Below are 17,306 nucleotides of genomic sequence, written 5' to 3' on the forward strand. Positions count from 1 at the left end.
ATAAAAGTGATTCCAACATTGATTGTATCTTTCACATATCTCAGAATTCTCTTAACAGCAGTCCAATGAGCTGTAGTACGTGCATGCAAGTATTGACAAACTTTATTGACTGAAAAGGACAAGTCAGGACGTGTAAGAGTGAGATACTGTAAGGCACCGACAACACTTCGATATTGTGAGCTATCTTCAGGGCCAAGAGGATCTCCTTCATTAAGAGACAATTTTTCTGTTGATGACAACGGAGTGGGTGCTGGTTTGCATTTGATCATACCAATGCGCTCAAGAATATCAGAAGCATATTTTGCCTGTGTCACAAGTAGACCACCTTGTATCTTGTTCACTTCCATACCCAGAAAGAAATGTAAGTCACCAAGGTCTTTAATAGCAAAGTCTTTATTAAGATCTTGAATTAAAGCAGGGATAGCACGTGGTGAGGAGCTAGTCACTATGATATCATAAACATATATTATGACAAACATGATTATACCTGACTTCTGATAGAGAAATAGTGATGTATCTGCCTTTGAGGGAATAAAACCAAGATCATGTAACTTGGAACTAAGGCGAGAATACCATGCCCTTGGAGCTTGTTTCAGACCATATAAAGCTTTATCCAGTTTGCAAATATGATGAGGTGCATTAGGATCTTCAAAACCTGGGGGTTGTCTCATGTATACCTCCTCTTCCAGAACACCATGAAGAAAAGCGTTCTTGACATCTAGCTGCCGCAAGCTCCAGCCTCTAGACACAGAGATAGCTAACACAGTTCTGATAGTAGCAGCTTTAACCACAGGACTAAAAGTATCTTCATAATCCAACCCATACCTTTGTTTAAAACCTTTGGCAACAAGCCTAGCCTTGTATCTGTCAATCTGACCATTTGCATGCCTTTTTATCCGATATACCCATTTGCAATCTATAAGATTTTTATTTGGAGAAGAAGGAACCAAATGCCATGTTTTATTTTTCAGCAAAGCCTCAAACTCTTCCCCCATGGCTTTGCGCCAGTTTGCATCATCAAGAGCCTCTTGTAAGGAAGATGGTTCGCCTGCAGCTGTGAGAAGACCATATCGGATTGTACCATCAGTCCAAACTTTGGGTTTTTTTATACCTTTTTGCAACCGTGTTCTGGGTCCAAGCACAGGAAGGACCACAGGAGGAGCGGGCGCAGCAGATCCAGCGGGAGACACAGCAGAATCATCCTCGGATCCGGTGTCTGCATCAGGCGCAGGATCTGGAGCATGCACAGGCGAGGCAGGCGTGACAGCGCGGCTGACGCTGCTGTCGGAGGACGTGGTGGAAGGAGAGCCACTCCTTCCGGGCGTTGGTGGAGAGCGGGACCCGGCAGGGGACCCGGGCGCACTCGTCCGTCTCAGGAGGCGCGCGGTGGCGAGACGTGGTTGGCGGAGGAGAGGCCGACCGGGGGCGGGACCATTCAGGCGAGCGACCACGCGGTGAGGCAGGAGTGGAGCGGGGCGTGTGCCGCGCATGCGCGACAGGATCAACACCGGGATCCGTGTGCGCATGATCCAAGGCTCCACCCGAATCTGCATGGGATCCTGCACCATTTCTGTCTTCATCTGAACTCAAGAATTCAGAATTTTCAAGCATGTCTGAGGCGGCTTCATCTGAATTTTCTGTAGTATGATCAGTAGTATCTTCCGGTGCTGCATCCTGCTCAAGAGGATTAGCAACAATAGGAACATATGGCATAGGCATAAAGTCATTATTAGATGCTTCCCCCACATGTGATGTAGAATAAGATGGCAAAAGGAGTATATCTTGTTTGAGACGTCGGCCGGCATTAGGATTGAGAGAGGCAAAAGGAAAGGTGTTCTCATCAAACACCACATCTCGAGAAACATACACACGACCAGTTTTAGGATCTAGACATTTGACACCTTTATGCCGGGGACTATATCCAAGGAAGACACACTTGGTGGAGCGAAAAGATAGCTTTCTTTTGTTGTAAGGGCGAAGGTTTGGCCAACATGCACACCCAAAAGTTCTAAGAGACTCATAATTTGGTTTGGTACCAAGGAGGCGTTCAACAGGGGTATCAAGCTGAATAACTTTGCTAGGCAAAAGGTTAATGAGAAATGTAGCTGTCAGAAAAGCTTCATCCCAAAATATAAGTGGCATGGATGCATTGGCAAAAAGGGAGAGACCAACTTCAACAATATGACGGTGTTCGCGTTCAGCTGACCCATTTTGCTGATGAGCGTGTGGGCAAGATACATGATGAGTAATGCCAACTTTTTGAAAGAAACCATGGAGTTTTTCATATTCACCACCCCAATCAGTTTGCATGGTAATGATTTTTCTATCAAACTTGCGCTCAACAAGCTGTTGAAAATTGAGAAAGACTTGATAAACTTCATCACGCTTTTTAAGCAAGTAAATCCAAGTAAATTTACTATAATCATCTATGAAGCTTACATAATATGAGTATTTGCCAACAGAGGCAGGAGCTGGACCCCATACATCAGAAAACACTTGTTCCAAGGGAACAGTTGATACACTAGTGGAAACAGGGTATGGCAACTGGTGACTCTTAGCTAGTTGGCATGAATCACATACATAAGGGTTTATTTCAGGAGTATGAGCTAATTTATTCTTCCTAAGAACTTGTTGCACCACAAAAGATGACGGATGACCTAGACAGCGATGCCATGTTGAAGAGGATGGCTTTATTGTGACAAATGCATGCTTGGATCCCATAGATACTGGCACTAAGGGATATAGACCACCATAGCAGGGACCTTTAAACAGAGTTCTCCGTGTTGCCCGATCCTTTATAAGAAAGAAAAACGGGTGAAATTCCATAAAGATATCATTGTCAAGGCAAAGTTTATGAACTGACAAGAGATTCATGCTAGAGCTAGGAACATGCAAGATATTTTTTAGTTGAAAGGAATCATGTGGGGTTTGCAAAATAGAATGACCAATATGACTAATAAGCATGCCATTACCATCAGCAGTGTGGATCTTGTCGCTGCCCTTGTACTTGTCATGTGTTGTGAGCTTGCTCAGCTCCCCAGTGATGTGATTGGTAGCCCCAGTATCGGAGTACCAATTCGTGTCGACGCCATAGGAGGCAGCATTGGCGCCTTTGCGATCATGATCACCACCATCGCTGTCCGAGTCATCATCCTTGTACCGCCACCAGCAGTCGCTGGCTGGATGCCCATGGATCATGCAGATCTGGCACGTCACATCGACATAAGGTGTTGGGCGACGGCCATCATTGCGGCGACGCCGCTGGCCACCATCACGGCGGCCACGATCCTCGCGACGTCCTCCATCATCACAACGGCGTCCTCCATCGTCACGACGACGATCACGATCACCATCGCGACAACCACGGTCCTCACGGAGGTCATCCTCATAGCGGTTGCCACGGTAACCACGGTCACCGCGGCTTCCGCGATCATCAGTGCGTCCACGTTGATCCTGCTTGCGGCTGGCAGCGTTGGCCAACGAGGTGAAGGGCTCCACAGCGGCGGTCTCCGAGAGCATGTCCTGTCGCATGTCATGTGCACAAATCTGACCGTATAGATCATCAACGGTAGTACCTGGATTGGCGTTGACAGAGGCGACGAGGGAGTTGTACGTGCCGTCGAGGCCGTTCAGCAGTGCAGTGACAAGATCATCTTCCTCCACGGTTTTGCCTGCAGCGGTGAGCTCGGACGCGAAACCTCGCATCTTGGCGAAGTAGACCGCCGGAGTGGTGTCCAGCTTCTTGGTGTTGTTCAGCGCCGTCCGTAGATGTGAAATCTTGGCGCGTGAGGTGGAGGAGAACATGGATGTGATCACCCCCCACACGGCGGCGGTGGTGTCCAGCCCAACAACGTGAGCCAGAATCTCCGGCGAGAGGGAGTTGATGATGAAGCTCATGACAGTTTGATCCCGGATCACCCAGGCGGTGTAGGCAGGGTTAGGGACCCGGGTCTTGTCACTTTCCTCCACCGTTTTGGCCAGAGCAGCGTCCGTGCCATTGAGCAGCCCAAGAACCTGGGCGCTGCGCAGTCCTGGGAGGACAATTGTCTTCCATAGGAGGAAGTTCGTGCGCGTCAGCTTTTGAGACGGCGGGGTGCCGAGGACGGCGGCCAGCGCAGTTGGGCTCGACATGGCGGCGGCGGCAGGCTTGATCGTAGGGATTTTTTGTTTGGAGTTGTAGATGTTCTGGGCGTGATCTTGGCTTTGTAGATGGTTTTTGGATTGTAGTTTTCGGATTGCATCGTGGGATTTGTTTGTGTTTGTGGTTTGAAGATTGGATATTGGCTTGATTGTGGTTTTGGGAGGCTCGCAGGTGGCGGCGGCCGATCTAGGTTTGGGAGCTCGCACGAGCGGCGGCTAGGTCATGGAGAGGAGGGGCTCTGATACCATATGAATCTAGGCGGAAACGATGCCCTTCCAGGGCTCGTTGTTCGTGTTTATATAGGCAAGGTATAGCCCTTGCAAGCGTGTATACAAGAGGTATAATACATGTAGAGAGTACAAATATAAATACTATCTACTACCTCCGTCCCAAGGAATAAGGCGCACGTGTATTCCAAGACGAACTTTGACCATAAAAATTGAGCAACAAAATCTTGATTATATTATATGTAATTAGTATCGTTGGATTCGTATTGAAAAGTACTTTCTAATGATGTTAATTTCATACATAAAATCTTTATATATTTTAAGTAACTTTTGATCAAACGAAAAACACGTAAAACGAGGACGCTTTATTCCTTGAATCGGAGGTAGTAACACCGTACACCATGAATTTATCGCCGGGCAGCGAGCTACGTTATTGCCCTTGCTCATCTCTCACATTTTCGAAAAAAGAGACCAAATACCGAAAGCAGAGAGGATCCGGGTCGTATCTCGTCTTTCCCGCATACCGAGGCACAACTAGCCAGGCCAGATCGAGCGCAGCCCCTGGCCCCTGGACAGGCAGGCAGGTGGACCAGCCAGCAAACCGTATGGTATACGCTCCTGCTACACCGATCGATCAGCTTCAGAAGTAGAGTAGAGTAGCAGGAGGAAGGAATAAACGAAGCTTCCTTCCTTGATCTTCTCCCGTCAAACAGTTGGCTGGGCTACCTTTGCCTTTCACCTCCAAAGGGCAAAAGGCTGCTTGTCTCTTGCGCAGGGGACCCACCGACAAGGCTGAAACCGAGGCCACCAGAGGGCCTGGCCTGCAGGCGACCTGCTTTGGTGAAACCCAAGATGATTTCCCTCGGAAGTTGCGCCCTTGATCTAGTGCTAGGACTGCTGCACTGGCTTTTGGAACTTGCTCCTGCTGCTGCGGTATACTCCCGGTATGGTTCCAGAAGAAGCTTCCTTGAAATCTCCCCGTGCATCGCATATCTATCGACCACCTATAAAGAGAGTATACTCCTATGTTACTGGGTAAACTGCATCTACGTCTGTTGTTTTCCTTTTTTACCACACCCGGACAAGATTCATATATGAACAGTACATGTACATGCGATTGAAATGCCAATTGTCCGAGAGAGAATATGGGCTGCAGATCGTCTGAAAAAAACGCGGACTTCCAACGATGCTTTTACTGGAATTTGGCTGAAGAAGACACGAAGGATTTGTTCGTTAGCTGCACGGTCGTTGGAATTACTTGGGTTTCACTTCTTGCACGGGGTGAGGTTTTCTGCAAATAGTTCATGCTGCTAACCCGAGCCTACGAAACTAGTAAAGCAGTCGAGAGATCTCCTTCAGAGCAACTCCAATAGTATAGCCGGTTGTTAGCTATAAACAAGATGCCATGTCATCTATAGTTAACATGTAGCCAACAAGTACAATAGTTTTTTTTTGCGGGGAAACAAGTACAATAGTTGACTATAAGAATGTACTACTTTTTCAATGGATGACCCACCTTTCATTCACACACCTTGCCTAGGAGCACGTGTTAGAGCTAGCTCTTGCATAAGAGCCCACTTAGAGCAATTCCAATAGTATAGCCAACTGTTGGCTATAACAAGATATCATATCATTTGTAGTCATCATATAGCTAACATGTACAATAGTTGGCTATAAGAATGTAGTACTTTACTAATATATGGCCCACCTTTCACTCTCACAAGGTGTCTAGGAGCACGTGCAAGAGCTGGCTATTGCATAGTAGCCCACATCCCTTCTCTCTCCTCTTCTCTCTCATCCAACTCATGTAAAATATATTATTTAATGTCTTATAGTCAGCTGACTGGACTCTATTGTACTTGCTCTTACATTCTCTCTGCTCCAACTAAACATAAATATATTATTTTAATCCTTATAGCCAGCTGACTAGACCTTATTGTACTTGCTCTCAAAAAACTATATCAGAAACGTATGAATTCCCTTATAATCCTAACTTTCTCGAGCATATGGAGAGAGGACGTACGGAAGAGTATTTGAAAGCATATTCAAACCGGTGCAGCAAATTATTGATCAGATCAAAAGTGAACCTAGCTAGGTTATGGGTGTTTGCAAGCAGAGGTCGCTTCCTGATGCATTAACCTGATCGAGGACAAATTCGTATTTGCTAGTAGGTCGACTTGGTAGTGTCTCCTTTGTTCGTCCAGTTTCAGTTTTAGTTTTTTCTATCTATTATTGTTGTAGTCTGGTCGTTGTGGGTCTCTGCAATCCTGTTTATCTAAAAAAACGTTGATTTGGCCAACATATTATGTATGAGTTATACAAGACATACTTCATTGCATTGTATTCTTATAGATAAATTCTAGATCAAAAAATTGGCATAATCAGACTCCTATGGACCGGAACCAATTGTGTTGGAATTTTTGCATCCGGTAAAACAGTTTCTTACACTCATTCACATTGATCGAGTCTCTTTTTTCTCATGCATGTTCCGAATTTCTATCTAAATGCCCATATTTGGAGTCTTTCCGTGTTAATTCGTATTTTTCTTGTGTGTTGGATTTCTATCCAAATGCCCGAATCATGCATATCATTATGCACGCATGGATAGACGCATTCCTGAATTAACTACAAAAATCTCTCGAGTAAATTTTTATTTGCGAAATGGCCATATGCTAAGTATAAGAAACCCTTATATAAACTGAAAATAACATCCAACATCTTGGGGCTATTGATGCCTTTCTTCCTCCTGAATCCACCAGCAGCAGGCCATCAGCCGAGCTCGGTGGCACCTTTTGATCTCTGGAACACCACCCTAGTCAGGATAACATGGTTGTAGAGTCATGAAGTCACGGATGCAAACCAGAAGATGTCGGAGAAGGCCGTGATTTGCGAAGAAAATTATTGCTCGGAGAAGAAAATGCAGGAAAGGGCATGACCGACGCTCTAGGTCTAGCCAGACATTACTAAGGCTAGCCAACCATTGACGGTCAAGACTAGTGCCCGGGGACAACGCCACTAAGACAAACTACCACATACGTAGAAAAAGCAATATCCAATACTCCAAGGGAGCAACGACGGGTGGATTCCCCATCCTCCTCAATGCCTGCCAGGCGGGATCACCACTGACAAGGTCAATGAGGAGTCGGGGACACCTTATTCTAGTTCCGCACATCGCCACCATTGCATGCCCTCACCCTAACTTTAGGGACCTAACTACAACGCCGAGCATAGGTCCGAGGTTCGCACCCTTCCCGTCGCTGGAGTGGCAAGCAGAGGAGGCCGAGACCCTACGGTCGCTGGACGAAGCTAGAGGAGACAATTGGTTGGAAGAGACGCAGCGGCTAGGGTTTAGGAGGAGCAACTAGACAAAATTACAACAGAGAGAATATAGATGTTATATGGCTTACTTAGGAGATCATTTACTACTCGGTTATAATCAAATCAAATTGTGAAATACACATCCCTTGCGTGCATGAACTATGAGCATCCCAACCCACACTTTCTTTTCATCTCCTTCCCTTTTTCATCTTTCCTCTTTATATACTGTTGATGTAGAATCTTAATTTCTGTTAGGCCCACACCTCAGGTACTGAGTGCATGTACATTGTTTTGTCCTAAGCTGCTACTTTTTAAAAATCCTTAGACATCAGTAGTAATATAGTCTTCGTGCCCTGGCTTTGCTCCAATTCAATTTCAATGATTCCACATAATACTCTGGTTCTACAGTTCGCATGCTGATTAGCATCTCAGGATCAATTGACAAATTAGCATCTCATCTTTGCATGCTGATTTTCACGAGGGTGCATGTTGAATCGTATTTTAGAAACCGTGCATGCTTTCAAATACATGTTAAATTATAGTTCAAAACATAGGGTTCTTCGTATGGTACAATTTTTAAGACAAGGAAATTAAATTACATGTACTACCTAGAGTAGTGGCGCAGATACATATATGTTATTTCCTATGATCCATAATAAGTGTCATGGTTTTATTAAGGGAGTACTCCCTCCATACCGGTTTATAGGGTATTACATATTTCGAGAAAAACTTTAACTACTATTGGTCAGTAAAATATAAATTGGAAATTTTCTTTTAAATATGAACAAATGCATGGTATAAATTTTGTGGCATATATCTCATATTTTTTGACCAAATTTATAGTCAAATTTCTTTCTCAAAATGCGTAATACCCATATAAACTGGTATGGAGGTAGTAGTACAAATTTAAACTAAGACCCCAAATCGGAGGGAGCAGATTTTATTCCTCGGTCAACTAATGGATTATTTTTTCTAAATCGACGAGGTTGTACATCAGCAATAATATGTATATATACTCGGCATTATCTAGCCGCATGAATGTGAACACATATTCTTTATATTTTGTCAAGTTTTTGGATTTCAAATAATTTGGTTTGAACATCTGTATGCATAGATACAACTTTATTATATGTTTTTACCATCTTATTATAACTTTTGATACAAAGGCAACATATAAAATCTTGCAATAGTAGGGTTGTTTGCTAACCCTTTTCTAAAAAGAATGTTGATACGAGGGCAAGATTTGAAGTCACATCTGCACCTTAAGTCATACAACAAATGTGCTAGAATTCAGAAATATACACATGTTTCCCGACCCAACCAATAAGTATAGATTAACAACTATACTCCGCACATACAACTAGTACAAGTATATGATTAACATGTTTGTACCGATATACATACAATGCCCCGGGATCAGTGAAAACTTACATTGCATTCTCAGAATGCAAGATTGCCAAAATAATTAGGTTACATTTAATTACACCCATCGTATTTAAATAAGAACACGTACAATTACATAACAGATCATCTTAGTTAGACCTTGAGCATCACCATAGACATGTGTGATGCATCACTATATCCGTAAGATCACCCTGATCGACCAATGACGCGTAATTTCTTCTATAGTTCCCCATTTTAAGTCCATGCACTTAAGCTATACTTATTTAGCCACATGCACCTGTTAAACAAAAAGCTCTAGTTAACTTAACTCGATTGTTTGGTTCATTTCATTACCCGTAGATCACCGACGGGCTCTGGCCTCCCATGTGCAGCCGCCGCGGCGACGGCCTCTCAAGCTTAGACCCCGCACTGCCGTCGTAGCCCCTGCTTCCTGCCGAGTCGCCGGACATGGTCATCATCGACTTTGCGTCGTACACGCCGGCGATGGAGTCCATGTCGTCCATCATCGGCGGCGCCATCTGGAGGAGCTGGTCGCCCTTTTCATCCTCGTCGTCATCGTCGCCCCACAGCATGGGGCTCTTTCCGCCGGCATACTGGCCGGACCTCTTCTTCCCCAACGACCCAAGGCCGCCACCGCCATCGCTGCACGAGAAGAAGCTCTCCATTGGCGCATGCTGCTGCTGCAGGTCTAGGTGCCCGCCTCCGTAGAGGTGCAGGTCCTGCAGAGACGGGAAGCCCATGGAAGCTGTGCTAATGTCCTTGATGGAGCACACGTCGAGGACACCACCGTGGCTGCCTAGGGATTTGTACCCTCCGGCAGGGTTCACTGCGACGTCGCCGGACGAGAGGCTCTGGTATGCTTTCTCCAGGATGGACTGCATGTACTTTCCCTGGGCTTCAATCCTCATTTGGAGGTGCTTCTGCACCTGCATGCCAATTCCCATATCCATGCATGCATTAGCTAATTAGGACTAGTATAAAGCAATACGGTTAGTGCTAATTGAGTAGGTAATTAAGCTTTGTATAAGAACGTCCATTGCTGCATTGCATGCATGTAACTAAAGTAGATGAGCATAAGGAGCAGCATGGGAATAAAAGTGGAGTTGAGTAAACTTCCTAATGCTTTTAAAAGGAGGGCAAATAGGAACTTGATGAGAAATTCACGATATTTTTGGATCCATAGATCCATGCATACTTTGATTCTTGGTTGATTAATCACCTCTAGTTGCTCATGCAGCCTTCTTTGCACCTCCATTTGCATTCTGATGGCCTCGTTCATGTGCACGTTGCGGCTGAAATTAAGACCCACAAGATGGGAATTGCAAAAGGTGAAAGGGTCAGGAGACTACTTGAGCATATGCATGAAAAGCTTCATAATTGAGATATGAGTGAACACAAAGTAAATTTTAGTGCTTATAGTCATTAATTAACCTACTCGTTCATGTTTCTACCCATCATGCCTGAAGAAGAGGCCGCGTTTCTATGCATCTCCATTGCTGCTGCAGCTGCGAAAATTTGAGCAACATTTCAGTAACACGAAGATATGACATGACCATATAGATGCAGTTGGAAAATGCTATATTGGAGATGCCAAATTTATCTGCACAACTGAATTGCACGAGAAGGGAGAACAAGTCAGCTCTTTTTTTGTTGTTGCATGAATTGTCTCTCTTACCATCCTTAACAGCATGATCGTTGAAGTCCTTGTGTGGCTGCTTCCCCAACCTGAATTTCTGTTCATGCGAAAACCATACGGATTAGTCAGCATGAGAGAGGGAGAGAGGGAGAGAGGTACACACAGAGAGAGAGAGAGAGAGAGAGAGGGAGATATTAAACCTAACCCTAACTAGAGGGTGCAACAACACACTTAAAACGCACCTGAAGGTGGCTCTTGAGGTGGTAAAGAGTGAGCCCCTTGACTCCCATGACCCTCATAATAGTCTTGGGTGTCGCCTCTAAATCAAACGCAAAATTCTCAGTTATATGATCGAATTAACCATAGTACATGAAGGCTTATGGAGTCGTACTGTCGGGGCCTCCGAGCTGGGCGACGGCGTCGACGAAGCGCTCGTGGAGCTCGACGGTCCACCGGAGGCGGGGCTTGGGGTCGGTGGTGAGGACGAGGCCTGAATCGCCCTGCACGCAGATGCCCCCTCTCTCGTTCACGTTGGAGCCCTGCACCGCCACCGCTCCAGCGCTGCTGCTGCTAGTGGCCTTCTTGGAAGAGAACATTATTCTTCTATTCTCTTCTCACCTCCCACCCTCTCTCTCTCTCTCTCTCTCTCTCTCTAGATCTCCCGAATTAAGTCTCTAGCGGATTGGATTGGAGATTCAAGCACAAGGTATAGGGTTCGATCGTTCGCCTCCCGCGCAACGAGGAGGCGACCTTCTTGTTGTCCTTGTGCTGGTACGTGCTGCTGGTCTATCTAGGTTTGCGTTGGGGTGATGTCTTCTTTCTTGGCTTTCTCTTTCTATTGCTTGCTTGGTTGGAGGTGTGTGGCTTTAATTTGCTTCTTTTTTCTCCCCCATCTCTTTCTTCTCTCTCTCCAGGAGTCTTCACCTACAAAGCCCCCATGGGTGATATTCTATCCTGGCGCGCAGAAAAGCAGCTCAGCTCGAAGGCTCCGCCTCCCCCTCCCTTTAGAAAAAGATGAGAGACGTGGGGTCTTTTGAAGTTGCCTAGTGTAGTGATACACTGATACGTACGTACACTGGACGATGGTTTTTATGGGTGTAGTGGTACTATCTGAGTATCTACACTGTTCATAGATGTACATGTACCTATGCTAAAATAATATCGGAAGAAGATATATAGTACTAGCAAGATCAGCTGTGTTTTTTTAGTTATTGTGATTTGCCATGCATAAACTTGATTCGAAATTCCAATCATGTTGTTGCCAATGTTAACTCTTTTAGCTCAATTGGTCGATCACAAGGAGCTTAGTCTGGTATGATTAGGAAAAATTTGGAAGAAATGTTCTAGCGTAGATTATTTCACCAAGTTTTATTGCGTGCAAATCTATGCAGTTTACTATATTTCCTTATGTATCTAATTTCACTCATTTGGCACAGAAAATGTATATGTTTTGTTTCCTCACAACTTAATCAAGATTTACATTCTTTGACTTCCAAAGAAGAAAATTATAGGCCTTCTTTTCAGGAATGAAGGTAGTACATGTTTGACGAAACTGATGACAAAATTATCATGAAATATAGTTTTTTTTAATAATTTTTATCCCTGATAAAAGATGTAGAACTTTTACAAATCGAACATTTCCAAATTTGGCTACCACAAAAAAAAACTACTGGTTTATTTATTATGAAGTATGCCATTTGGCGCAAAGGAGGGGGCTCTGCCATTTCATTAAAAAGGTGAAAAACTAGATCATAATCCATAACAATACAAATTATAACAAGGACTAGAACCAAAAAAAAACAGGAAGATTACATGTTGCACCCTAAGCAGCCTCCTCTTTGAGCCACTCAACTTATCAACTGCCATGTGAAAGCAACACCCAACGCATCCAAGTAGCTCTCTTTGATTAAAGATATCAACACATATCACAACCTCGGCAAGTCACTCCCACCCGTGGACCGTGGTTACTCATTCCACACTACCGGAAAACAGGCATGTGCCGTGTGCCCAGACACACGGTAAAACGCTTAAAACGCATGGCAAAGTCTTTGCCGTGAGTTTGCGCATGGCAAAGTGCACACGGCAGAGAACTCCACGGCAAAGGATCTTTGCCGTGTGCATCGACAGCCCCACACGGAAGAAATTCTGCCGTGTGCGGTGCTGGGCTACACGGCAAAGTAAAGCACCTCACGACGTCTCACCATCGACGGAACTAGACGGTAGGTCCGAGGCACAGTCTGCCGCGAGCCGCTCCTTAGCCGTGCGCCGTCCGCGTGCACTTTGTCGTGCGCCTATGTTTCGCCGTGAGCCATGCCTTCGCCGTGTGTCCATCTATGTCGTGTGTCTGCGCTTTGCCGTGAGTTATTCTGTGCCGTGTGCCGGCGGTGCGCCGTGCGTCTTTGTTTGCCGTGTGTTCCTTGCAGAAGATGCCTCACGGAAAACTTTGCAAACATGCCCGCCAGCTCAAACGCGTGCTCAAATCAAATTTCCATGGGAAAATATAGCGGCGAATGAAAATATGAAAATGCAAAATGATTGCCGTGTGTGACGGCATGCGCACGGCAAAGCCTTTCCGTTAGGATGCAATGTTACATTTGGCCGTGGATGTGGGCCTAGTGTGCCAGTATTCCGTGCGGCCGGTTTTACCGTGCGTCATTCTCATCCTTTGCCGTGCGCTAGGTTGTGCCGTGCGCTTTTTACAGGATTTACCGTGCACTTAATTTGTATTTTCCATGTGAATTCGACTAATGTGCCGTGCTGTTTGTCTATGCCGTGCGTATGCTTTGTAGGCTTTCTTTGCCGTGTGTTCCCGCACGGCAAACTCTAGGCGCGCGGCAGCGACATATTTTCCGGTAGTGCGAGGAGTAATTAACTTGGAGAAGTATAGAAGGATCGGTGATGATGGACTGCCAAAAGGAGAGGAAATGACAAAAACTCTACCAGAGGATGCAAGATGCTCATTAGAGTCAATCTTGGGTTACGTACAAAGGCAACACGACTGCCCATGAGGCCAATGGGCTGAACCTCGTAGGAAGTAACCTTGAACTCCGTACTAAACTGTCTAAGAGGAAGTACAATCGTATGCTATAAACATGCTTAGAGCATCTCCAGCCGTGTCCCCCAAAGAATCCCCAAACCGTGCCGGATTGAGCGTTTGGGGGACGTGTTTTGTTCGTGCCGCGTTTGGGGGACGTCGCTTCCCAGTCGCGTCCCCCAAAAAAAATTTCGGAAATTTTAAACTTAACTAGATTCGATTAGATTCGTCCAAACTTACATAGATTCGAAGGAAATTTGACTAAATTTAAACTAAACCTAATCTAGAACCACTTGCGGCGGCCGGAGGCGTCGTAGTACTGCTGGAAGTTGTACATGTCGTCGGTGACGACCTCCTGCTTGACGCGCTCCTCGACGGGCTCGTCGACGGGCTCGTCCTTCACCAAGCCGCTTGGTCCTGCCTCGCCGTCGTCGGTGAGGTCCACCAGCGGCTTGCCGGAGTCGTGGATGGACATGGCGATCGCCGCGTCCAGGTCGCCCCTCCGAGGCGTCCTTGTCGTTCATGGACGCCAAGAACGCCACCCGCAGCCCCGGGCAGTCCTCGGGGTCGTCGCTGCCGGCGATGAGCCGCTGCTGCCGCTCGTACTCCGCCGGCAGCGCCGCTGCGACGCTTCCTCCGGCTCCTCCTTCACCTCCGGCTCGGGATGAGGAGGGCGCCGCCGCGCCTCCCTTGCTGCCACCGGCTGCCGCTGCCGCCACGCCTCGTGTTGACGGGCGTCGCCGGCTCCTCCTTGACCTCCCGTTTGGGGACGGTGTAGGGCGCCGACCGGTACGACGAGGACGGCGTCGATCGGGCCGGTCCCGAGGAAGAAGACTGCGAGGAGGACGAGTACGTCCTCCTCCTCGGCTGCCATTGAGGAGACGGCGGCGGCGACGACGGCATCTCCAACCTTGGAGCGCCGTTGCGGATGCCGCGGATGACGTTGTCGAGGGTGCGCCCCGGAACGCCCTAGAACAGGGCGCGACCGTCCTTGTTCCAGCTGTTGGGGCCGCCGACGAGGTTGTCGGTGCTGTGCATCTCGACGTCGTACTTCGCCTTGAAGTACGTCGTCCACCAGGCGTCGTTGTTGTTGACCGCCCACGTTGGATCCAACCGCTCCTCGGCGGTGAGTTGAGCCCGCCGGGCCTTGATGGCGTCCCTCCATTGATCCGTGTCCGGCTTCGACGGCGGCGGGATGCCAATGCCGTTCACGGCCATCTTCCAGCCGCCGCTGCTTGGCAGCCGCATGTCCGGCGGGACTGGATACCGGGCGTGGTACAGCGCCCACGCCTCCGGCACGGTGAGGCTGCCGCGGACGAAGCCGTTCGCCGCGGCGATCTTGCGGGAGGACGAGCTCGACATTTTTGGAGCGGCGAGGAGAAGATCTGGGAGGGGGGAGGCGGCGGCGACGATAAGGATCGTGAGCGGCGAGAACTGCAGGGCGTCTTAAAACAGCGGCGGCAGCGGGTGGTTGCACGCAATAACTCCGGCGCGAACGGCCACACGGCCATGCACGACGAGACGCGTCCCTGCGTCGCCTGGGAAAACAGGGACGCCATTAACGTCGCTTGACCAAAGGTAGGCGACGGGGTTTTAGCCTTCCGTGCCGGCGACGGGTCGGCCCCGCCACTCCCCGCCTCGCTTTTCGTTGTGTCCGGCGTGCCCGGTGCGTCCCCGTGGGACGGGGACGGGCTCGGGGCGCCGGACACCGTATGGGGGCGCGCCGGACAAAAATGTGCTTTGGGGGACGCGGCTGGAACGGTTTTTTTGTCCGGCGCGCCCCAAATCCCTTTGGGGGACGCTTTAGAGGACGCGGCTGGAGATGCTCTTACACGTCATTTTTTACTACGTGCAGGGGAGAGACATGAAAAAAGTGAAATAGTAGGTCCTAAATTCAAGCGCTAGCGGCAACACTACTACTAGACACTATGAGAGTGAGAGGTGGATTATGTATAATACACTTGTAAATCTTTAATGCATATAGATGACATGATAATTTTTTATAACTATCAGCTGGCTATACTATCGAACTTGCTCTAAACACATTATGCAGCATTTTATCTTCACACGGCCCCACATAATTGGTCAGTACTCTCGTTTTCACTTCTTTTGACATACACTAGAAACAAACAAGCTGTATGCATGCATCGTGTTAGTACGACAACAGAGACAAATGCGGTGTGTGCTATATTGTTCTTCACAAGATCTAGCTAAGCTAGCTACTGGATTAATAGCAAGGAATATACATGGGTAACTAACCTAGCTAGTACTTGGCCGAATAAGTTAGGATATATTTGTATTATATACTCATATAGTCATATGTTACGTCCATTTCGAAAAAAGTCATATGTTACGTGCAAAGAACTTTGTGCAAAGTATAGGCCAAAAAAGAGTTAATTTTGTTTATAGCTAAACCATATTTTATACGGACCAAGATAAGAATTGCCATAAAGTTCCGTAAAAAAGTATATGTATGCATCTTGTGCCAAAGGTAGTGAGGAATTAGAATTCCGGTCACTGCATCTATATACCAATTCACGTAACCCTACAATTAATCATGTTTTGTTGATTTCCACAACCTAATTCAAAGGACTTCTTTTTTAGAAAAGAATCCAAAGAACATATATATCACATAGGACTCCCACGTACCGCACCCCAACCCCAAGGAATGCCGCCCACCAGCGGCCCCTCCCCCTCCCCCGCAACCTACCACTTCCTCAACTCTGCTGCCTGACCCCATGTCCTCCACTAGGGCGGCTCAGGAAAGAGAAGCCATCGCGTGTGCCGGAAGGCCATCATATGCATCGATGTCGTCTCTACTACCGACCTCAGTTGCGGTGATGGCATGCACCAATTCCCAAAGGTGCTAGGGACGTCCACCCTCTCTGATTCGACGAATTTGTATCCCAGGGCGGCTGCCCCGGATCAGCTATGGCGATGCGATGCACCAGCGGTGGCGTGTCGTTGCTATCGGCCACACCGTCGACGCCCTTGTTGTGTGGTGGCAGAGGCCATGTGCGGTACTAGGATTGCCAGATGGTGACGACGTAGATAATGAGAAAAGGTGAGCACGACTAGGTAACACATGTTACCTTCAAGGTGAAAACTTTTTTTTGGCTTTCTGCCGGAGCCAACGATGGCGACACCTTTGGGTGCCTTGTATCTCAAGGGATGCATCGTTCGTGGGAGAGGTACTAAGTCATTGTGGTTTGCGAGTCTCTGGGATTCCCTAGATCCTTGGATCAGACGATGATGGCGCTTTGAGTGTCTTTCCCCTCCATATGGAGGCATCGTCTAGTAGCTCCCATTGTTTTTTTTTTTTTGAGATCGCAGCTCCCATTGTTGTTGTAGTTGATGCAGTTCTTGTCTCCATGCTCGGGGAAGCCTAGATCTGTGTCTTTCGGATCGGATGATGGTTGCGGTCGGCACAGTTCTCCATCTTGGGACATCCTTTTGGAGAAGATGCTGGCTAGAGGGGTCCATGGGTTGAGCGGCGTGGCTTCTTCTGAGTTGAAGACGAAGGGTCTCGGAGGCATAGTGCAATGG

General features: G+C 47.3%; 1 protein-coding gene across 2 annotated transcripts; it reads right to left on the bottom strand.

Moving 5' to 3' along the window:
- Positions 1-9,102: 9,102 nt before the first annotated feature.
- Positions 9,103-11,690, bottom strand: LOC124686523 (myb family transcription factor IPN2-like). Of its 2 annotated transcripts, none has more exons than XM_047220453.1 (6): positions 11,118-11,690; positions 10,969-11,045; positions 10,766-10,823; positions 10,526-10,595; positions 10,286-10,382; positions 9,103-10,016 (listed from the first exon to the last, which is right to left on the bottom strand). In XM_047220453.1, exons 1-6 carry the CDS (start codon positions 11,320-11,322, stop codon positions 9,420-9,422), a joined length of 1,104 nt encoding a protein of 367 aa, XP_047076409.1. In that variant the 5' UTR covers positions 11,323-11,690; the 3' UTR covers positions 9,103-9,419. The 2 variants fall into 2 exon arrangements, with proteins under 2 accessions (XP_047076409.1, XP_047076410.1); XM_047220454.1 differs by having other exon boundaries at positions 10,310-10,382; positions 11,118-11,687.
- Between the last annotated feature and the right edge of the window lie 5,616 nt (positions 11,691-17,306).

The sequence above is a fragment of the Lolium rigidum genome, chromosome 2 (assembly GCF_022539505.1).
Source record: "Lolium rigidum isolate FL_2022 chromosome 2, APGP_CSIRO_Lrig_0.1, whole genome shotgun sequence".
NCBI classification, from domain to species: domain Eukaryota; kingdom Viridiplantae; phylum Streptophyta; class Magnoliopsida; order Poales; family Poaceae; genus Lolium; species Lolium rigidum.